Raw genomic sequence first — 24,737 nt, 5'->3', positions numbered from 1 at the left:
ACAAAAATGGGGAAGGATCACCACAGGCAATTGAGTTTTAAACGTGGTGCGTCACGGCTATTGTATAGAACTAACAAACACCCCACCACTAAACCCTCCAAAGAGAAATATGTTCCAAAAAAACTGAACTGTTAAAGTTAAGGGAAGAGGTAAATTAACTGTTAAAAAAACATGCAATAGAAAAAGTACCATTAAGGGAACACAACAAAGTAAGTTAAACTCCTTACCTTACTTCCTGCTACCAATGCAGACCAATACTGGAGCTCAAATACATAAACAAATTTATCTGCACACAACTCTTTAGGATGACAACACTACAAGAGGTAATCACACTCCTCCAAAAAGGGGTCCATAGACTTAAAGGACACCTACCTGCACATTACCATGAATCAAGCTCACAAAAGGTACTTCCGGTTCGTGCACGAAAATACACACTACCAATTCAGGGTCTTATCATTTGGAATAAAATCTGCACCGAGTTTTTTCAAAATGTCAACCTTTAGTGGCGACATTCCTAAGAAGGAGAGGAATACACGTCTACCCTCACCTAGACCATTAGCTAGAGAAGGCGATGTCAAAAGGACATTCGAACAGTGATCACAACTCTCCAGAGGCTGGGGTTCTCCTTAATCCTCAAAAAATCATCCCCAAATCCACATCAGGAAAGTGATAATCCGAGGAGCAAGATTGAATTCCAAGGGAGCACGAGCGTACCCAACCCAAGAGAGGGTACAAGCAAGCAGAGAGCAGACTCCTCTACTGGAAGGGACAGTCTCTGACATGGAGGACAGTGATGAAGCTGATGGGCATGATGGCATCATGCATCTTCCTCATTACACATGCAATATTACACATCCACCCATTACAAGAATGGCTATGCTGCAACTGGCCACAAATTACCAGCAGTTGGAGGATCTAGTGGCTGTAACACAAAAGGTACAGAAGGAGATACAATGGTGGGTATCCAGGAACATAACCATGGGGAGACCTTTCAAGACAACAACTTCCTCAGTGACTATTACAACAGACACGTCTCACAAAGGGTGGGGAGCGCATACAGGAAACTTGAGAAATCAAGGTCATTGGAACAACACAGATTCCACAAAGCACATCAACTTCCTAGAGATGAAGACAATGCTACTAGCACTGAAAGCATTTCAAACACACAACAGGGAAGACAGTACTAATTCAAACAAACAATACGACAATAATGTTTTAACTTGAAAAAGTGGCAGAGCCTCCTTAGCGTGTGGCCGGAAAAGAGTAGGCGGGCATGTGTTTAGAGTTCAACATTTGTACCGGTAGAGTAGTCCAAACAGAAAGAGGGCTACCGATGAGTCAGGAACTTCAGTTAAGAAAAGATGGTCACCATCTTAGTCATGGGGCACATATGATGTGTGTTAAATAGATAGGCCAGGTTAGTAAGATAGAGGGTTGGTTAAAGGCCACCCAATTCATGAAAAGTACAGAGACACACATTTAGCATGTGCGTGTGCTCCGTGCTACGAGGTTTGGAGTAATAGTAAACCAGGAACATTAATTTTTCTTACATCACCTAATGAAGGTGACATTTATAACATAGTACATGCTAATATGAATACATCCATTACTACAGTGATCTTGAACATATATCAGAGTTATTTGTAATACAGTCAATTGCGACATAAAACAGAGTATGGGTCATGGTTGTGACCCATGTGTCAGCTCATTTTGTCACTAAAATAGCAATAAAGAGGGAACACAAAATATAAGGGTTCAGGAAAAACCCTAGAGAGGTACAGGACATCAATCAACAAATGTTACAAATATTTGTATGGCAAGATCGAACAAGCAATCAAAAGTTGTTGTACATTGTGATATCCTTAACTACCCTCATGATAGTACGTGTTATATTCTAGAGACAGTGAAATGTCAGAATCTTAAACATATCCTGCAGTGAAATGTCAGAATCTTAAACATATCCTGTATACTCTTATTTAGGAGATGATTATTCTCCCAGAAACATGTGAAGGTCTTTATCAATATTTAGGCCCTTGTCCATGCCCGAAGTTGGATGATCCACCTGCTCTCCAGGTGTCTCAGTGCCCCAGTTCTGTCTCCACCCCAGGACATAGCTCCAACCGCATTAATACCATGGAAACATATCTTAAAGATTTCTCTGTGTCTGTGGACTGAACTGTAATTTACTGCAAGTGGGTCGTTGTTATTGTTCTTATGGCACGGACATGTTCTTGAATGTGTTCTTCTCTCAAAGGTCTTATTGTTCTGCTGATGTATCTCAAGCCACATTCATAAATAATGCAGTAAACTACATACCTAGAATTACAATTCATGAACTTGGTTATCTGATGTTCCCTCTTAGTGTTGTATTGGATGATGGTAGTCTTGTCCTCCACGCAACAGCAGATATTACAGGGTCCACATTTATTGAAGCCAATATGTGGCTTTGGCAACCAAGTGTTGTGGGTGCTGGGTTTCATATAACTGTGGCACAGTGTTTCTCTCAGCATTCGTCCCTGGTATGTGTTCATCCTGGTCTTGTAGTTATGGTCTTTTTTTAGAGTGTTGTCTACCTGTAAAAAAAAATGCCTGTGTCTCTTCATAATCTTGTAAGTCTTGGACTTGAGTACACTGTAGAGGGTAATGAGGAATAACGTCTTGTTTCCTTATTCTATCCTTCCCAGAGCTGGTGAGAAGGGCATCCTGTTTGACTCCCTTGATTTTGTTCCTAGCCTCCTTTAGCACAACTTAGAATAACCTCTGGTTGGGAATCTATTTTTCATCCTCTGAAATTCTGTCAGAAAATTGAAGTCTAAGCTAAAATTGAGCCTAATCCTCATCATTTCCCCATAAGGAATTGCCTTTATTTGTGAAGGGGGGTGTGAGCTAGTTGCGTATAGTATTGCATGACACGCTGTGGATTTGCTGACTAGTCTGGAACATACCTGGTTGCTATCCATGTACAGGTGACATCCAAGTAATCAGTGTTGGTGATGCTGTGTTGGTACGTAAACCTGATGTATACATTCTCATTGAGTTACTGTGTGAGGAGAGTCAGTGAATATACGTTCCCAGAACATGAGCACGTCATCTATGTACCACCCCCATTATATTATATGTTCTGTCAATTTGGGAGGGCACAGGTTCTAGATATGTTTCTTGTTGAAGAACCCCATGAAGAGGTTTGCTAACGATGGGGGAAAAGTTAGACCCCATGGCAACCCCTTGGATCTGGTGATACCACTCCCCATGGTTAGGGTTGGGGTAAGAGAAAAGCAAGGTACTGGATGTCTCTTAAGTAATGATCTGTTTGCCCCAGGCTTGGTGCCAGTACCAGAATCCATTCTGGCTTGGCCACGTAAAGTGTGTTGATCAGAGCATTGGCTGCATGCCAGGCTTGGGACAATACTGGGACCATTCCCGATTTGTAGGGACCAGGATGCAGTTTGCAGAAAAGGCAAGATTGAAAGCAGGAACAGTCCCTGGAGGTAATCGCTTCTGCTCTAGAGGGAGAGTCGGCTGAAACTCCTAAAGCAGCCAGATGCTGGAGCGTCGGTCGCATCCAGGGCTGCAGATATTGTTAGCTGCTGGAGTGCCTTGCCGGCATGATTTCCGAAAGGCCCAGGAAGAGTGGTCAACACTTGTAGGACTTTGGCAGGAAACCCAGGAACAGGTCAATAAAGCAGAGGGTGGGAATTACCGGCTGGAGGGGACGGCCTACTGTACACTGAGCCAGTGAATCCTAAGCCAGGATCCTAGTAGAAGGCTAATTGTTCTGTTAGTGCATATGAATTTCCTGTTGTCAGTTTCCCATGAGGTGACCTTGGCAGGGCGCTTTTTTAATTTTTGAAAATGTTATTTATATAGCGCGGTAATGCCCTGGGGCATCTAAGCACTGATTGTTTCAGTTGCGAGTGTGATCTCGACTTCCGGCCGAGTTGCCGTGATTTAAACAGCCAGGTCTTTACAGCTTTCCTAAAGATAAAAAGTTGGGTTCATTTTTAATGGTTAGAGGGAGTGTGTTCTTCCATTACAATGCTCTTTCCACCCCATCTAATTTTCTTAAATCTGCGCTGTATCTATAAAGTAGGCGAGCTGAACAAAGTTTCCTAGCTGGAACATACAGCCTGAAGCTATGGTTCAGAAAGGCTGGGCCCAGGTTGTGGATTGCCTTATAGGTTAGGCAGAGTACCTTAAATGTTATTCTTTGTTTAATGGGGATTCAGTGTAGTTCTTTTAGCATTTGAGCCCCTGAGCAATGTTATTTTTAGTAGGAGTCAAGTTATATTTTAGGTTGTAAGAAGTAGACTGTTGCAGGAATCTATTTTAGAGAGGACTAATGCTGTAACTAGTGTCATTTGCAGGCTGGCCGGTATAAAAGGTATGATGGTCTTAATTATTTTAAGGATATTAAAAGTGGAGGAAGTCATTGCATTTACTTGTTTTTTGAAGTTGAGTTTTGAATCTATAATCACTCCTAAGCTTCGTGCTTTATCTACTGGGGGGGCTGGACCCATAGTGTTTGACCATACATCGGGTCCCCAAAAATGTAATTCAGACCCAAACCGCAGCACCTGTGTTTTTTCAGAGTTCATCTTATGGCAGTTTCTCTCCATTCAGATATGGATGGCTATCATGCAGCTCTGATTCCACACGTCTTTAGGCGGTTTAGTAGTAGTTGGTGGTTGACCGTGTCAAAAGCAGCTGAGAGATCAAGTAGGATCAGGGCAGCTCCTTTTCCCTGAATACTTGCCTGATCTCTTTGGTTGCCTTGAGCAATGCTGTCTCTGTGCTATATCCAGAAGCCAAACTGTGTTTTATCTAAGAGTTTGTTTGTCTCAACAAAGGAGACCAATTGTTCGTTCAAGAACTTTTCTGCTATTTTCGCAGGTAGTGGAAGACTGGAGATTGGTCTGTAATTGCTTGGATCTTTTTGATCAAGGGAAGCTTTCAATAGAAGAGGGATTCCAACTGCTTTTTTTTGCGATCTTAGGAAAAGTTCCTGTCTTGCACATAATTTGGAAAATAGACATTAGTTTGGTTGCAGTGGTTTCGGCTGCTAATTTTATTATATTACGATTCAGAAAAGGGGGTGGTGATGAACAGAGTGTCTGAATTAAGCAGACCACTCTTACCCAGTCCAAAGATCAGGGCTTGATCCATCACCGTTATTTAGCTCACTGCCCCATCCCAGCTCAGAACCTGGCTATATGCAAATTAGTCTGTCCCTGGCCCAGTGCATCATGGGAACAGGGCAGACCAAACTACCAAGCCAATTCTTCACCAGAAAGGAGACAAGCTACCGGGGACCGGTTTCTGGCATTTCAGCCTCGTCGGCCCGGCTTGCTTGAATCCTGATGGAGCAGTGAGCAAGGGACTCATGTCTGAGTATACCCTGCCACACCTATAGTGGCCAAAAACGATTCAGAAAAGGGGGTGGTGATGAACAGAGTGTCTGAATTAAGCAGACCACTCTTACCCAGTCCAAAGATCAGGGCTTGATCCATCACCGTTATTTAGCTCAAAGCCCCATCCCAGCACCTGGCTGTATGCAAATTAGTCTGTCCCTGGCCCAGTGCATCATGGGAACAGGGCAGACCAAACTACCAAGCCAATTCTTCACCAGAAAGGAGACAAGCTACCGGGGACCGGTTTCTGGCATTTCAGCCTCGTCGGCCCGGCTTGCTTGAATCCTGATGGAGCAGTGAGCAAGGGACTCATGTCTGAGTATACCCTGCCACACCTATAGTGGCCAAAAACGATTCAGAAAAGGGGGTGGTGATGAACAGAGTGTCTGAATTAAGCAGACCACTCTTACCCAGTCCAAAGAGCAGGGCTTGATCCATCACCGTTATTTAGCTCACTGCCCCATCCCAGCTCAGAACCTGGCTATATGTAAATTAGTCTGTCCCTGGCCCAGTGCATCATGGGAACAGGGCAGACCAAACTACCAAGCCAATTCTTCACCATTATATTAGGCAGACTTGGATCCTCTGGCGATCCCGCGGTGGCGCTTTTTAGTAACTTCATAATGTACTCTGTTGACGGTGAACTAAATTTCATCAGAGGCTTGGTTAAATTAAGATCATAATCTCCCTCTGTTTCAAGTGTTGGTTCTCTGCATGCTTAATATTCTAGAAAGTTTTTGTTAATTTTTTCTACTTTCTCTAAGAAGAAATCTGCTAGCGCGTGACAGAAGGGCAGATTGGCATTTGTATTTTTGGTGTTTTGATTGGTTGTTAACTCGGTTACTGTGGGAAAAAGCTCTTTGGTTGAGTCTTTAGCGCTTTCAATTTTATTTGTGAAATGTGCTATTTTAGCATTTACAATCCTGTCCTAGTATACTGATGTTAACTGTTTGTATTTTTCTTTTTCTTTCTCCTTATATGAGCCTCTCCATTTTCTTTCCTGTTTCCTACAGTCTTGCTTACATTTTCTTAGTTCTAGGGAGAACCACGGGGCTGATGGATTTTGGTGTTTGTGTCTTATCATTTTAACGGGTGCTACTAGGTTTGCGGCTGTTTCTAGCCATTTATTATATTGTTCAGCTGCTCTCTCCACATAATATCCCATCTCTACCCTAATCAGTTTTAGAGTGTTATTGAAATGGTCCTCTTTCACGTTTCGCCAGTTTCTCTACTGGTGGTAGGTGTTGTTTTTCGCTGTGTTCTGGTTGGGTTTTGGAAGCAGCATGTCCAAGAATATTGCTTTGTGATCGGTCCAGGTTACCTGGACAGTCTTTATATTGACTAGGTTAGAATTGTTTGTAAAATCCTGTCTAGTGTGTCCTGCTTGATGGGTTGGTTCAGGAACAATTTGCTCTAGGCCAAAAGCAGAGAGTTTGTAGGAGTAGGGCGGTGTCAAAATCTTTCTCTTTCTCCAAGTGATAATTAAAATCACCCAGGATTGTACAATTGGTTCACAGCATAAGGTTTTCCACAATATCTGATATTTCTTTGGGAAAATCTTTCCTGGGGTTTGGGGGTCTGTAGAGCAATATACCTTTAAATGTTGATTGTTTAGTGCTTTCTATCTAAAAAGTAATTGTTTCTCCAAAGGAGGATATAGATGATTGACAACTTGTTGTTAAGTCTTCCCTATGATTGCTATTCCTCCTCTCGCTTGTGTTTTCTGTCACATCTATAGATGTTGAAACCCTTTAGGAGGGCTGTCTGTATGTATATTTCCAGGTTGTATCTGGCCAAGTTTCTGTGGGAAAGGCAATAGATAGATTAGATGTCCCCATAAATAGGTTGAATTCATTACCATGTTTTATTAGGGATCTTGTGTTTAATAATACACATGATATCTTATTTTTCTTGGTTGTGTGTTTAGTACAGAAGCCATTTTGAGTATTTGTTTTTAGGTTGGTGGTCTTCTTCTGTTTTTGGGTATCCCTGCAAGCTTTAATATCTGGGTCTGTTTTTATTTCTGATAAAAGTTTACTAGGACTTGCTTTTATTTTGAGTCCGCAGTTTGAGCATTGGTTTAATGATTTGGTCTTTAACAGAGAGCAATAAATATTTGTACAGCCTTCCCGGCTACTTTTATTCAGTTTTAAAATTGTGTCTAGAGTCGGATGTCCTGGTTTGGAAAGGCCAGGGTTTCCGGCCTTAGGCCCGGTCCAGGCACGGATGGGCGCAGACAAGCTTTTCTTTGGCGCGCCGCCAGCGGCGAGCACACTGCCCCCTTGGCTTTCCATCTGTTTTATGCATCCACCCCGGAAATGACGCCCTTCACAGAAGCTACCTCCCAGCTGAAACGCTAAACTCCGTCCCAGATGGCAGCCTGATTTTGCACTCTGTCCTCTCTCCGTACAATCTGGAGCCCCCCGCAACGGACCAGAGAGTTAGAGGCCCCAGTTAAGTGAGTAAAATCAATCTATCAGATGCTAAGATCAAGTTAACATTAGAAACCGGTAAAAATATAAATGAGATTAAGTGGTTAAAATGTATGATTAAGTCGTTAAAAATGTGTGGGCAGAGGGCAGCGCACAGCTTCTTACTTTCACTCGCGTCTTGGGCATTAGAAAAACCTAGGGTAGGTTGGACTCCCGCTGTGTACAGTCCAAGGGTGCACAGAGATACAGAGGTTCTGAAAAACTTGTCCAGCTTACCAGAAGACTTGTTAAGTCTCCATGCGTGGAGATTGCGCGGTGACAGTTGAGGCCATTTGACTTGCCTCCTGAAGTCTGTGATGTGATACTGGCAGCCAGGCGTCCCTCCACAAAAACGGTATACGCCTGCAGGTGGAACAAATGTGTGGCATGGTGCACACCAAAGGCTGTAGATCCACTCTCTGCCCCCCTTTCAGAGGTTCTCCTCTTTCTTCTTTCTCTTGCCCAGCAGGGCTCTCCTCTGAGCACTATAGAAGGCTACCTCTCTACCATTTCAGCCTTCTTGCGGCTTCCTGATCAGCCTTCTCTTTTCAAGTCCCCTGTTGTAAATAGATTCTTGAAAGGCATCACACACATGTTCCCTCCTGTTCCTTTTGTGATGCTTCAATGGAACTTGAATCTTGTTCTCACCTTTTTGATGTGCGCTCCTTTCGAGCCACTTCACAATTGTCCTCTTCGTCTTCTGACCCTTAAAACAGTGTTCTTGGTTGCCATCACCTCTGCCAGGAGAGTGAGTGAGCTCCAGGCTCTATCTTCTAAGCCTCCTTTCCTCTCTGTCCATCTGGACAAAGTTATCTTGAGAACTTGTCCTTTCCTGCCCAAGGTGGTTACAGTCTTTCATATCGGGCAGTCCATCACCTTGCCCACCTTCTTTCCGCCTCCTTCGAAAGAGGAAGAGAGGCTTGATCGTCTGGACCCAAAACATGCGCTCTCCTTCTATCTAGATCGCACACACCAGTTCCGGGTGGACGACCAGCTCTTTGTTGGTTACATGGGCGCTAAGAAGGGACGAGCGGTGCACAATCGGACCATCTTTCGGTGCGTCGTTTTGTGCATCAAGGTTTGCTACTCCTTGGCGAAAAAGGAGCCTCCTGTTGGGCCGAGGGCCCATTCCACTCGGGCCACGGCGGCTACTACTGCCCTGGGTCGGGGAGTCCCCTTGGAGGACATCTGTCAGGCAGCTACATGGGCCTTGCTGCACACGTTCGCTAAGCACTGCTGCCTGGACAGCCAAATCCGGAGAGATGGCTTTTTCGGTTGTTCCGTTCTCCAGGAATTTCTGGTCTGATCTTGGTACAGACCCACCACCGGGGTTCGTATTGCTGGGGTATCTATTCTAAGGTAAGGAATCTAACACTAACCTGTTTCTTTCAGATGCACAAGTTACTTGCCTTCGGTAACGATATATCTGTAAGAAACAGTAGTTCGTGTTAGATTCCTTACTGCCCCACCCATACTCACGGTTCTGCGAACCGATATCTAGCGTTAAGGTATCTCCCTTGAGGGCCCTAGTTTTTTGTTCGGCACCGGTGTTGGTCTCTGGCATGGCTCTGCGTTTCTGGCGCGGAAAGTTATGTGCAAGAGCTGGCGTCAGCGCGCAAGGGCGGCGTCTGGGTGCTCCGATGGCGTCATCCCAGTGATCGTGGCGACGGCGACGGATGCGGAGCCGCGGACGGCACCTGCCGACGCGCAGGGGTGCTGATGTGCGGAGCTTTCCGGATCCGGTCTGCCGCATGGGGATGTTCTGGAGTAAGGAATCTAACACGAACTACTGTTTCTTACAGATATATCGTTACCGAAGGTAAGTAAGTTGTGCTTTACTATCACAGGCGATCAGGACCTTAGGCAAGATATCTGGTTGCTGCAGTACATCTGTATTTTCAATGAAAAACACTATTGATAGACCCAAATATGGCACTATGACTGCTGGTACCTGTGTTCGTCTTCCTACAACTACCAAAGGGCCATCTTCATTTGGACAGCTATGTGATAAGGGTGTATTTTTTTAAACCAGCTGCATTCTGTTTAACCCTGATCCTATGGACCCATTTCCACTCTTGAATAAACTGTAACCTTTGTATTGCCAGATCAACTGATGCACTTCAGAGTGGCGATGATGTACTCATGAGAGCCTTGATTCTTCCATAGTAGATGCTGCCAAAAGAAAGACTTCAGACCCCCTTCTGTAACACACATCCATGTCAGACTTGATTGTCAGAGACTTTTAGGTTTTCTGACATCCGTCGTTATCTTGTGACATGCTACTAAGTGACCCATTGGATAGAAAAGCACTTGCTTCTGGTGCTGGTGCAAGTCCCTACTTGTTGCATTTTATCCAGCCTTGATATGGTGGGCTTATTTTCTGTTAGATGAAGGGCTGCCCCTTTTGCTTTCCAGGGAGCAGATCTTTGATTATCAACTCTCACGTTTTCATGGTTTGGGCTGCGGAGGAGTGGCAATAAGCACTTTATGGGAGAGTACATTTTTTGACATAACCATGTTGAAGATAAAGTAATTGTTTTAGACTTTCGGCACTTTATAATAATGAGATTAACAGTCTTAATGATGTACACAATAAGTACCTCAACACTGTTTTATATTTGGAAGTGGGCCATTATTCACTCCTTCCACTGTCTTATAACAGCACTGTAGTTGTAGGCCAATTTCCAGGGCATCTTACTCCTGGTGTCCCAAATTGCACAGATGCTCCTCATGAGGACACACAGTGCTTCAGATGCGTGTATGCACCATACCATTAGGAACTAAAATAGTCCCCTGTGAGACTTCAGGGCATGGAGTTGACTGGACATTGGCATTTTTGCAGCTCTTCTGATATCCAGGTGTAAGAACTTTGCCAATTACATAGGTATGAAACCCCTACTGCATAAGAAAGTGTCATGATTATTTAGTCTAGTTCGCCTGATTTACATCATACTGTTGAGACTGAACTACAGTCTTGTGTACTGCCTCATCAAATTGGCTCCAACTTAGTCTCTCAAAATCTTCTTCCCTCATCACTTAAAACACTCTCACATGAAAACTGCTTGGCTTCCTTTAAGGCATGATCTCTTAATAATGGACATGGAAAGGTTCACCATCACTCCCTACAATTGCTCAGCTTGATGGCTAAATGAGAAAAGCTTTAGGAATTAGGCTATTTTTACAGACAACCTGAATGTTGTGCCAGGAAATCCACGACCAAAGGATCTAGAAGGAAGTGATTGAGATGCTGCCACTTGACCTTGCATTTGGGTTCACTGACCATCTCATGGAAATTCTCACAGCCAAGAGTTCCTCCAACACCAAAGACATTTTCCTCGGAGATTTCAACCTGCACTGGAACTATCTCAAAGATCCTCATGTCAACGCCATTAAAGACCTCCTGACCGACCAAGCCCTGACCCAAGCTTGTTCACTCCAAACTCATTCAAAAGGGGCCTCACTTCATTGGATCATCTCTAAGGAGGCAACCGTCAAGCTTATCTCTATAGACCCCTGTGACTGGTCTGACCACCACGCCATCACCTTCCTTCTACCTGGCACCCATAGGATAAGGACACCACAACCGGTGCTTCCTAAACGCTGGGTGAGAGACACCAAGAACCTGGACCGCAAGGAACTTGAGGTCCGCTGCGAATCTGACCTCCGCCCCCCACCCCACATATCACATCGGTCAGTGGCCTCAATGATCACTATTCTGCAACTATGTCAAACGTTCTGGATGACCTAGCCCCCCTTCAACTAAAAAGAACTCAAATCAAAGATAGAAACCCATGGTTCACTGGTTCACCCCTCGGCCGCTCACCTAAAACTTCTCTGCCATGCCAGAAATACATACAACAAAAATATCCTCAATTCAAAAAAAGAGTTCTTCAGAGCGGAACTAGGAAATGCCCAGAACAGACCACGCAAACTCTTTGAGCTGGTCAAACACCAATTGAACAAATTGGCCAAAACATCGAAAGAAAACCCCAAGTCTCTCATCTCATCCGAGGAATTTTCCTCTTTTTTCGCAAACAAAATCAAAAACTTAGTTAACGAACTTAGCTCTGCCTCACTCTCTCCTCCGTCCCCTGACTTTCCGCCACCTCCCCCCCTGCCTTTACATTCCTCACCTAAGAATCAAGCATACTGGACCGATTTCTCATTCTACGACAAAGACTCTGTCGCCAAAATCCTTTCCTTCTTAAACCCTAACAACCATTTTAATGACCCGCTCCCCTCAAACTGTCTTGCGATGGCCGCCCAATCCATTATTCCTAGCTGGACTGCGATAATCAACGCCTCCCTCCAGCAGGGATCAATCCCTGACTCCCTGAAAGTGGGCCAAGTCCTTCCCATTCTGAAAAGGCAGTCGCTGGATCCAGCCTCCCCAGATAATTTCAGACCGATTTCCAACATTCCTCTCTTGGCTAAAGTGCTGGAGAAGTGTGTGCAACTGCAGCGAAGTCACCACATTAATAACTTCCATCTACTCGGTGACTGCCACTCTGGTTTCCGACCTGGACACCGCACCAAAACCACCATGCTCCACATAGTCGATGATGCCCTTCAAGCTCTTGACCAAGACAAAACCTATCTCCTAATCCTCCTAGATCTATCCTCGGCCTTCGACAGTCAACCACCGGATGCTACTTGAACGCCTCAAATTTAGGATGGGATTAGATGGCCGTGTCCTTGACTGGTATTGTTCCTTCCTCCAAAACCGATCTCAGAGATTCCTAATCAATGGTAACCTGTCCGCTCCCTCCTTGGTCAAGGTGGGAGTCCCTCAAGGAGCAACGTTGTCCCCCACCCTCTTCAACCTCTATCTAGAACCCCTTGCCGAAGTCCTTCGAACCGCAAATATCTCCTACCATATATATGCCGACGACACTCAGTTTTACGTAAAAATCTCATCTCTCGAGGAGATTCTCTCCCTGAATGAGGCCCTGAAGCTGACCGTCCAATGGCTCTCCTCCAACCAACTCAAACTGAATGCAAAGAAAACTGAGTTCCTCCTAATTTCCCTGCCTAAAAGCAACTCGGAAACCCAGTCATGGATTAAAGCCATCACAGCCTCAAACTGTACCCCGACCATTTGTTGACTCTGCCAAATCTCTGGGAATTACCTTGGATTACAACCTTAACATGCAAGACCACATCCACTCAATGGCCAAATCTGCCAGATTCCATCTGAGCTACCTATGGAAACTGAAACCCTTTCTTGACGCTCCCGACCTAAAAGTGGCAGTCCAAGCACTAGTTATTTCTAGACTTAGCACCCTTAAAAAGCCTGCCTCAATGCAGCAGCCAGACTACTTACCGGCACAAGAAAAGTTGATCACATCACTCCTCACCTGAAAGCGTTGAACTGGCTTCCTCTTGAGGCCAGAATTCACCTCAAGCTGGCATGCATCACGCACAAGGCCCTACACTCTAACTCCCCTGTGTATCTTGCACAGAAACTGGTGAGATCCGGAGGAAGCAGAAACTCACCTTTCCCAGTGCCCTCCTACTCCAGCCTGTACGCTTTCGGAAACAAAAAACCTATAATCGGGCTTTCACTGGGGCTGCACCAAGAATATGGAACTTCTTCCCACCCGCCATTAGAAGAATCCCCTCTGGCACGCTTCAAAAAAGAGGCTAAATCCTTCCTCATGGGTAAATTCCTTAGCTAAAACCCGACCCACAAACACCTCAGACTATTGCCTTCCTCCTTCTACCGCGCCCCACCAAGAAACCTGGCAGTCCTCAGAGACTGTAACATTGACTATCCGTGTATGCTCCCATTGCTTTGTATGCAGTACCCACCCTCCCTACTGTACAGTATTTTCTTGTGTTCTATGTCTATCGTATGACTCCTTGATGACTTCTTTGACTATATAAAGCGCTCTGATAACCTAACGTGTCAAGTTCGCGCCCTATAAAACACCAAAATAAATAAATAAATAATAAATGGAGGACAAAGGCACCTCTAGTGCCTCTACCAGTTGTGGGTGTTCCATTTGGGTGTGGGTGTTCCATTTGGGTGGAGGAATGCACATAGTAGGACGATTTAACACCCCCTCCTCCCCCCAAATCCACCCCAGGATACTATGTATCCTGAAGCGGTACCTCTGAGGAGCATGACTTCCAGGGTGGTAGCATAAGCTCTTTTGACAATTGTTTCTATTGGCAGACTTCTAAGGGTGGTGGTTCAAACTTTTTCTCCTCTTGTGCAAGCTGGTGTGACATACCACTTCCCCGCAGCATACCTCCTGCAAACCAAAGGTTTGGTTTGCGGATTAAGAAAATATTGAAGAGCACGATGCGAACTCTGCTCGAAAACCTACGGAGGAAGTGGATCGTCTCTTGCCATGTCTCTTGTTTTTTTACTGATGGATTCCACAAAAAGGGATAGGGTTCAGTCCCTTTAAAGTTCTATATTGATACTCAATAAAGGATCCACTCACTTTAATCAAAGTACAGAGGGTAAAAACCTCAGAGTTTCCACAGGACTGGAAGTTCTTTTTTTTTTTTTTTGCTAGATATTTGTTTTGTGTTCTGATATCAGGAAGTGTACCTACTTTCTCTGTGAAGATGGCTACTGCCCCATTGAAACCAAAGATACTCTGCAGGAGGATGTGGTGGACTATGTAATTGGCCTCAGGAAGTTGATGGTGCAGTGCACCACCACTAAAGTTGGGCCAAGTAACTCCAGCTTGTCCGTGGCCCTCTGGAAAGGGTTCCAACAATGTTTTGCATCAGCCCGACTAACTGGTGAGTTGAAAGCCTGCTAAAGATTGCTTTTGTTTCTTAAAAGAAGTGAACATGATTGAGGGGCAAGCTCCTATGTGGCAAGCAGCCACACACCCATTTTTAATGTCCATACCAAGATGCAGAGATATTCTTTTGGGTATAAGTTGTTGTGCTATAATAAGTGACACTAAACTAACATGCCACCTTTCTGCTCCAGGACGAGTGCTTGATTTGCGAGGTCACCCCTGGATCATTAGATTCCAGTGTTTGTAAATGCATGTTGACAAAAACAAGATGTAGTAGACAGGATACAAATGGTACCCCAACAGAAGACTTTCTTTCCACATCAGCCAGCCACCCTTCAGCTCCCATTGTAGGCAGGTTACATGTTTTATACCTACTCTCTGCGCCTTGGAAAATTGTTTACCACAAAAGATTGTAAAAGTTAAATTACTGTGGCACATGGCATGCCTAACCACCTCCACATGTCCAACTTGCTTTCAGTTGCACTGGGGGCCAGATGAAGGGCATTTAAACACGACCTGCACTGGAGGAAAGCTTATGACCCATGATAGACATTGCACAGTTCCTTTTTTTGTTGAGAAGATTTAAAATGAAGTGCAGGGGTATAGTCTCTTAGACATCTGGTTGTGCCTCACATATCTTACCATCTATCTTCTAAACGTGGAAAAAACAGGGGGATAGAAATGCTACCCGATGCCTAGAATTTCGGAGTTAAATTGATAAGATAAATGTGCCACAGTGCAAACCTCAAACCAAAATTACAGAATTGTCACACAATTTCCCTTTCACTTATCAGAGGTGGGACTTCGAGGATCAGAACCAATCGCCTCCCAGGGATTCTGAAACCTCCGCCGGTTGCCAGGAACATGTTTTATAGACAAAGTATGATTTTATTTGCAGAGATGTTTCTTACCTCAGGGATGTAAATGCTGCCACCCCGCTCTCACCACTACTCGCAGTTAAAATTAGATTGAGGATATTTTGTCCCACCTCCTGATCTGCCCCATTGGCAAACATTGTAGCTTCCTCCTACCTTCATCATCTGTATTTGAGCTTCACAAAGAAATCAGATCTGACCAATCATGGACATTGACATGACATATTGAGAAACTGATGTAGGAGCCATCTGTGGGCTAGTCCTGTCTCCCACTCCATCCACATATTTGTGTAAACTTTAATTACAGTAACATAGTGAAAACACGACAAAAAGACTCCACACTAGTTTAGGAAAATAGAGAATATTTATCTGAGTGATACAAGACCAAAACGACAATCTAATCAGTAAAAGTTGAGATGTGATTTTTTTTTAAAGATTAAATCCAAAAATAGTGCTTAGAAGTTAATAGTGCTAAAAGGTTACTTGAGTTTGCACTAGACCAGGGTAAATCCAAAGTTCAAGCCCACCGTGATGGAGGGCAGGCCAGCTACTGGACCCACGCAGGCCCCGCTGAAAAGAATCTTTATATGGAGCAAGCATTGACGTCAGAGATTCATGCAGTCAAGTCGATGCGTCGAAGGTAAGCCTCGAGACGGTGTCTTCAGATTGGCGCTATCTTGTCGTTGAGCTTCGTAGTCGAGGGCTCCTGACCGGCACTGTGCCATCAGTGAACCATTGTTAGGTCAATGTGTCATCGTCGAGCCATGCAGTCGGGTCATTGCGTCGTCGTCTAATCAAGTAGGGAAGTTGGATCTGCACTGATCGGTTCTAATCGGCACAGTGGTGATGATGCATCAATCGGAACTGACGCTGTGCTCTCTGACACAGTGCCGATCCGAGGACGATGTGCGGTTCGACAATGCATTGACCCTTACTACGAGGCTCGACAACAATGCATTGATTTGACTGGAAGGTTCGACGATGCAGCACCGATCTGGATTCCGATTGCAAGGCTCGATCACTACGCAGCGCCAATATGAAGACACTGCTGCGAGGCTCCATACAAAGATACTTTTTCAGCGGGACCTGGGTGGGGCCTGTAGCTGGCCTACCCTCCATCATGGTTGGCCTGAACCTTGGATTTATCCAAGTCTAGTGCGACCTCAAGTAACTTTTTAGCATTATTGACTTCTAAGCACTGTTTTGGGTTTTCATTTCTTGAAAAAATAATATCTCAACTTCTACTGATTGGATTTTTTTTTGTTTTGATCTTGTTGTACTCTGATAAATATTATCTATTTTTCTAAACGGTTGTGGACTTTTTTGTGGTGTTTTCACTTTGTTACTTTAATTAAAGTGTGCACAAAAACATTACACCATTGCCTCTTAAGTTAAGCCTGTTAGCGCTGTCAAGCTACCAGGGGCGAACACAGGTTAATTTAGGTTGTGAATCTGACTTAACTTGACTAGGATTGTGACCCCTGCTTGGACAGGGTGTATAGCAATTGATGTGCGTATAAACGCCGTTTATCCGCTGCAACCCTATGTTGTGCTGAAAATCTATAACCTTATAGATTTTCTGCACAACACTGAACACCGTTTATACGAACACCAACTGCGGTGTTTCACAGAGCCTATTAGCCTCTTTCACCACCATCACTAATTTGCTTATCCTTCAACCATCAAAACTGCCTACCGGGCTGTCTTTATTGCAGCAGCTACCTGGCTATTAACACACTTTATCTTGGGAGTCATAACTCCAAACCGCACAAATACAGGGATACTAGGCTGCATTGTTCCAGTGATTACATATGCCCTGAAGAAGTCCTCTATACGGACGAACTGTGTTGGCTGTGGCTGTTTCCACTACATATGTGTGAAACTTCATAAAAATAAAGACAAGAATCATAGTCTTGTTTTCTCTGTTATTCTTGTGGTGCATCTTTACATCTTACATTGTTTTCTATACCCAATTTTTGGTTTATGCACCCTGGCAACAGGTGCTTGTACTATATGCTTATATTATTATTCATTTACGTTTGAAGATAACACTTGGAACAGAGTAGTCAAGTGCAGTCTCTATGGTCCGCTGCTTCTGCTCTATTGATATTGGACAGGGTGTATACTCTGCCAACCAGAAACCACAATTTCTAACAATGCACAATTGGAAATGACGTATAAGTGCATTTTCGTCTTTTAAATAAATCCGCTTAAAAATAAAAGCACGCCATTTGTTTTATATACTTATTACTGTTGTTCGTAAAGTAGTGTGCTGTATGTGTTTCTAGTTAACGGCGTATAAGGGTTAAAGAAAATATTAGGGACTTTTACATGAACAATTTGAGCTGTGGTGTTCAAACTTGTGTTTGTCAATCAGTGAATATTTGCATATCCCATTTTCTTCAAGGAACAAGAAATTCACAAGAAGAGGCAGGGAGAATATGCAGAGCACATGAAACAACAACAGCTGCAGCTTGAAAAGAAAAAAGAAATGGAGGAAAAATTGAGGAGAGACGAACAGCAGCAATTTTTAGAGGAAAAAGCCCAACAACTGCGTGATGGTATGAAAGCCTATTCTGTTCACTTACCAGACATAGTCGAGCTGAAAAACTAATTTGTTGCATTTTTTAATTGACCTTCATGCTCTCAATGACGCTCCTTCACTGTCATTACAGTATTCGTTTCCACCCATGCCACACCAGACATAATATAACTTTTTTTGGTGTTGTGAGTGATTTAACTCTTTGTGACCTGAGGAGAGAGTGGGACATCTGACTGGGGTACTATGGTCAGGTTTATTTGGCTTGGTTGTATAATCTGTCCAAATCCTCCTGGAGTTTGTGACCTAGCATAGTTTCCTCTCTTCCCTGTAGCAGCTACCTTTTGGACAGTGGCCCCTGTTTAAACCTGAATGTGTAAGGACTTGTGCAGTCTTATAGCAGGGCAAATGTTGTACAGTCTTACATCAAGTCACTCACTGGTGGTACAGGATACAAGTCATACTGGCTTACAAAAGTATGCAGATTGTGTAATCGTACAACAATGGTGTATTCTGTGCCTCATTACATTCTATAGTCTCTGGAGAACAAGGCATGTATATGTAGTCATGACCTACATAGGACCAGTCTTTATTCTATTGTTTTGATCAAAACAACTAATAGTGATTTTCTTGCATTTGACTATTTATACAATTTTTTATTACTAATATCAGCAAACCTGCAATTGAGAAGTCTTGAAGCAGGGCACCGCACATGTTCTTTGATGTCCGGTTACAGGCATCTTTAGCTTCTGTTCCCACAAGCAGTGCAATAAGAAGTACAGAATCAGCCCCCTTCAGCTATTGGCTTAAATGTACTTTTATATATTTACTTTGCTTATTCAGTGACATTTTTATTTACAGATGCATGCCTTTTTAGGTCTTGGCCTGATCCAGCGCATGCGCTGGTCTGGCCGAGACATTTAGTAGCTGCTTTTAAAGCTACCAAAGCGGCCACCAGCTTGCTATCACGCGCACAAGAGCGCTTGATGTGCACAGCTGGCATTTGGCTTCTTTGATCGCGGCATGATTCCCCTCCCACTCCCTCCTCCTCATGTTTTCATTTTCCTTTCGCGCGGCTGCCTAACCCATTCCCCTCTCTATCATGCAGCGTGAGAGCCCGCTCTGCCAAGGGAGGGCCCCCGGCCGTCCTCAGATAACTCCCCTCGCTTCTCTTGACCCCTCCCACCGTCCCCCCCCGGCGTTGTGCCATTGCCACCCTCACGAGTACCCCGAGCTCTGGCTACCACCATGTGTCTCGCCCTCCTCCGAGGCCACCTCTTTCCACGCTGCTATCCCACCCCCCTGACCTCATTCTCTGCCATCCCTCCAGCATGACTTGTTTTCACTCTGCTACAGGAAATGCTTTGAGGAGGGCATCTTAAGAGGGGCATTAAATGTCGGGCTGTGTCTCTCCTCTGCCTACCTTTACTCTACGTGCCTCGGTATTGTTCCTTCTTAATCTACCAATCGAGCCTTGCCCCCTCCCGTTTGATTTTAATTCTCATCCGTTGGTGTCGGGAGTGTTATTTTAAGCGGATCTGCTCAGACGCTGTTTTTAGCTTTTTCCTGGACCTCAGCCAGTGTTTCTGGTCTCGTGGCTCCAGCTGGGTGGCAGTCACGTGAGAGGCTGTCAGTCAGCCTCCAACTTCTGTAAGATTGTGAAAGCATCACGAGAGGAGTGGGGCGGACTAGTCTCTGACTGACTGGAAAGCGACCCCAGCTCTGCAGTCAACGTGGTGTTGTAGTTGCGAACTCCTTCTGTGCTTGTACGCAGGTCAGCTTATTCACCACTTTCCATTGCTTAAACCAAAGTCCGTGAGCTTAGTTTTGTTTATTAAAAAGTGCATAGTTGAACGTCACCTAACTGTCACTGGTGACCACTTCCCTCCACATCATTACATACGCGTGTTTCCAGTCTCAAACTTTTCCTAATAAAACATTGAAAACAGGTGTTCAATTAGGTAAATGGTAGCAAAACAAGACTACAACACCCACAATCCACTGTTTTATCACACAAAAGTCCAGCACTGGGAAGAGTGTTTATTATCACCTGAAGGGAGTCGGGTACCCTCCCACTGCTAAGCAGGGCAGAGAGTAGAATGTTACCTTCCCTAGTGAAATGCAACATGAAAACGAATTGACATGTCAAACGAAGAGAACTTCTATGTTACAAAAGGGGTTAATAGAATAATGTAATTCTGTGGCAGTGGCGTTTCCCACATAATTATGGATGTAATGCACATGCACAAAATCCACCATCTGCTGCATAATATGTAATAAAACCTCAAAATAGCAAAATAATCCTGCCATAGAATGTATGCGTATTGCCTTTTTGGGCCCATAATTCAATCCGCATCGCTGCATAATTTTCTCCTTCATTGCTCCATATTTCCAGCAGCCCTCAGATACAAGAGCTCTTATGAACATGAGTGATGTTGCATAAAAAGCTTTAAACAATTCCTGTCATGTCTAATCTTTTGTAGCTTTTCTACACTGGAATCGTTTAAGAATCATAAATGTTTAATCTATTATGCTCCCACCCACCCACACGTTGTTCAGCATCAACCATCCTCATATAGTGTTTTATCTTGAAATGCAAAATCTAACATCTCTTGTAGGCTACGTCATTCAGGTTTTGCCAGACTACTCATGGTATTGAAATAAGTGTTTGTTCGTAAAAGGTGTGGTCAGATGGCCACAAGTGAGCTAGAGTATCCAGGCTTACCATCTAAATATAAATCCTTCTTCATGTGGCTGGAGAAATCGGAATAAATGTAGATAGAACATTTATATCAAACGTGATAAAATCAAGTCGTAGGAGACAGCAGGGTCAACCCTGTCCGTTTGCTTTACAGATTTTAACACTGCTATTAAGGACATTATAATTTATACCATGGAATATAATATCCAGCAACTCAATTACAAGCAATACCTGATTCAAAGCTCAGTGTCTAACTTAAAACAAAAGAACAAGCACTGGCATAGCCAATAGGTCTGGCCTTTGGGACCTTATAAGTGTTTAGTTATCCAGCACATTAACCTTGGTGCAACAACATTAACTGTTGCATGGCTAAACACTTATAAGGTTCCAAAGGCGACACCTATTGGCTATGCCAATGCTTGTTTCGTTAGGAGGTGCATTTTGTGTGGATGCCCTAGGCTGTTCCAGACAGATTGCTTTCACCAATAACCCTTGCACATTCATTTGTTTTACTTTGCCATCACCACCACTTACCCCTACTACCAATACCACTAACACCATTAACACCACAACCACCAGCAGAACCACTGATACTACCTCCATCACTACCTAGTAGTGGCAAAGCTAATAGGTCTGGTTATCACATGGAAATATATTTCTGCATTCCTATGTTTGCATGCTTTGTAACTTTAAAGCAAGACTGTTGGTTTGCCATTTCTTGTTTTATTAATATCTTGCAAGCGCATAGCTGTACATAGACAGATTGCAGCATTGGAATGTTAACCTGTTGGGTTAAACTAATATGGTTTTACCGATTTTACAAAGATATTGATGATAAAAAATCAATAATTAACATTTATTATATTTGTTTTGATATAGAATGGGAGAAAGAAGAATTTGACAGAAGGCTAAAAGAAAATAACTTGCTATTACAAAAAAAGGAGCGAGAAGAGAGAGCCAGAACTGAGGCAAATGCATACAAAATAGAAAACGAGAAAGAAAACCTAGATAATAAAATGGACGAAGAAAGAAGGAAAAAGGAGCTTCTTCTTGCCAAGATGAGTGAGATTGACAAAGAAAAACAAAATGGTTTTCACTCGGATGTTCTCATCACAAAAGCCATTTCCCAAACCCAGCACTTGGACAAACCATCCAACCACGATTTAGCAGATAAAAAACCCAAAACGTACACTTTCTCGGAGCCTACGCAGAATTTGTACAACGGCATTCCAGTCCAAGGAAAACCGGAATCTACCACTAAAGCAGAGGGACAAGGACGCAGAACAAACAATACCACTGATAACGTTGATTTAGCCTTTGGTAATTACGCACCTTCTTTTGGAAAGGTATCTGGAAGGTCTGGGCTGGCTATTCAAAAAAGTGATATGTCAGGGGACAACGTTGTGAACAATATGGATCTGGGTTTTCATAAGCAAAAAGATAAGAAGTCAAATTTATTGGAGCAACTATTTGGTGCCAACGCCATAACCACCCCCACCCTTTCAAAAACTGATGACCAAAAAACTGATACCAGAAAAGTTGGCAATGGTTCTGGCGATACTTTACCTTGGGATCGAGCCAGCAAAGTTAACGCTAAAGAAGGTCGCCTCAATTTTACTGAAGTAAGAAGTGAGAATCCTAAAAGGCACCTATTGCAGCCTGCAGTAGGAAGACCCGCAGTGAGAGCCATTAATTCTTTGGACGATGAAATAGACGAGGTGGCATTGTGAGAAGTGAAAAACAACGATTTACTAATTTGTAAATATACATCCCAATTATATTTATTAATTAAAGACATTGAATTCTTTCATATTTGAAAAAATGATAATGAACTTTTAATTTAATGATTTGGAAATTTTAAACTGGATTAATTTATATGGACAAAATAGTGCACATTACAAAATCACCTTCACTGATTTTTATGTACACCAAACATTTTTACATTTCATTTTTAAAATAGGGTTGCATTAAATGCACTTATAATTAAATACAGCATGTTGACTCTTGTGTTTCAATTGTTCTTCTATTCATGGGCATGTACCCTCATTTATGTTCTATATGATTTGTCCTTTCTTAGTGCCGTTCCCCTTCTCTTGTGTGATGTACTTAGCACCACCTGCTAAAACTCGATAGTTATCCAAGGAAAAATTAGTCTAAGCTTTTTTTTAAATCCGGATGAGCTCACCAGTGCTCGAAGGAGATCTTCAGTCTTGCATTCTTAAGGAGGAGGCGCATGACTGGTAGAGTAAAGGAATTGGTTAATTAGGGTTGTGTGATAATGTTAAGTATGTATGTTCTACTAATTTTGTTTTAAATCGTGTCCTGTTAGAGCAGACGTAGATGATGCACTACTTCAGAAACGGTATTACAGCGTAAAATCTATTCTAGGTCAACTGAGAAAGTACAGAAACGTGAGCAGAGCAGAAGTATGCTGTCTTTTTCATACGGCAAATAAGGACAATCCTACCACATTCAAAGTCATCACTGGCTCAAAACAAATGTGATCATAGCACTTCCAACCAGCAGTCCCTAAAATGGCTTCCCTGAGGCCAGTATCCACCTCAAAATTGCTTGTATGACCTATAATGCGTTGCACCACAATGCTCTGTTTTACCTGACCCAGAAATGGACTTTTTTTGGGTGGGAACAGACCCTCTGGCAGCTCAAGCTCCTTATTACTCAAAAAACAAAAATGTAAGAAAAAAACTTAAAACCGATCCTTCTCTGGAATTACCCCCACAATTTCAAACTCCCTAACACCCCCCATCCCCAACCGTCTAATCAGATGATACCCATCCACCTCTATTTTCAGGAAAGAAAAAACTCTACTTTCCAACAAATTCCACTCTAAATGAGGTTCCTACCTCCCTATTCCCATGAGCGACCTTTCTCTGCTTCTCTTACCATTTATACTTGTAAATATTGGTCTATTGTTTTGGGATCAATACCATGTCTGTACATTGTCACCGTATCACATTGCCCCCTTGTTGCAGCTTGTAATGTCGCAGGGATTCTGCTCCTACACAGAACTGTGCATAGAGACTTGGAACCTCAGTGAATTAGGGTGTACCAAAACTCACCTTAGTATCCAAAATCCCCTACTAGACTAGCAATCAGTGTCTCATTGGTTGTTCCATACCCCCAATGATTAGACAACCCAGAACATGGACTTAGAACACCTCAGGTAACGTGGAACACATGAACACTCTTTCGTTATACTATCATACCAGTCCAAAACGAGGAGTAAATGAAGACACGTGCAAGTTTGAAATATTTATTTCTAGTGCCGTGTTCTCAAGCGCAGTACCTTAGCTAATACAAGCAAACATTTTATAAGCAACAAGGTTATCAGCATAGTTACTATTCCATAAAATACAAAGGGAGAAAGCATGTTAAAATGCTAAAGGGAAGGAGGCTAAATGGCACCTCAGTCTTACCCTTCCTTGCTAGTATATTATATTATATCTACAGAAGGTCTCTTTGGGTTTACAAGGACGGCCCCGTACCTCTGGTCCTAGTAGAAAGGTATCACATCATTTTCTACGTCAGCTCTCTGCATGCGAATGTTCTCCAAACTGTGTGCATGCTCTGCGCAGTGCATTATTAACCCCTTCCATGCTGCAGCGATTTTCCCCCTGTGCTGCAAAATTCTGAGTGGATGGGTTTATAACGGCCCCCAGCCGTCATCAGCACACGAGCACCGTAGTGCATGACGGATGGGGGCCGTCATCAGCATGCAAGGGGTTAAACGCGCCAAAATCAGAGGTGGCCACAGCTGCATATGTGTTATGTCTAGGACGTGCGCTGATCAGACCTAACAATAACCACTGTGTTGAAATAACCTTGAATGCCTCGGCACTCACTGTTCAGTCATAGCTTACCAAGCAGGGCTGATACTATAGGAAAACATATTATTCTCGTGTGAAGCAAAATATTCTGCTAGACTCTAAACATTTATAATATTGTGTGCAGAAGCAGC

General features: G+C 43.4%; 1 protein-coding gene across 3 annotated transcripts in view; it reads left to right on the top strand.

The window, feature by feature from the left end:
- The window catches only part of LCA5 (lebercilin LCA5), a 271,514-nt gene extending 248,755 nt beyond the window's left edge, over positions 1 to 22,759 (top strand). For all 3 annotated transcript variants that reach the window (XM_078648109.1, XM_078648107.1, XM_078648108.1), the window contains exons 7-8: positions 17,926 to 18,079; positions 21,638 to 22,759. In XM_078648109.1, the coding sequence (XP_078504235.1) occupies positions 17,926 to 18,079; positions 21,638 to 22,488 (1,005 nt within the window). In that variant the 3' untranslated portion in view covers positions 22,489 to 22,759. The remainder of the gene's footprint in view (positions 1 to 17,925; positions 18,080 to 21,637) is intronic.
- The last annotated feature ends 1,978 nt before the right edge of the window (positions 22,760 to 24,737 follow it).

The sequence above is a fragment of the Lissotriton helveticus genome, chromosome 6 (assembly GCF_964261635.1).
Source record: "Lissotriton helveticus chromosome 6, aLisHel1.1, whole genome shotgun sequence".
Taxonomy (NCBI): Eukaryota; Metazoa; Chordata; class Amphibia; order Caudata; family Salamandridae; genus Lissotriton; species Lissotriton helveticus.
Note: the sequence above shows the minus strand (reverse complement) of the source record. Positions and strands in the feature narration are given on the sequence as shown.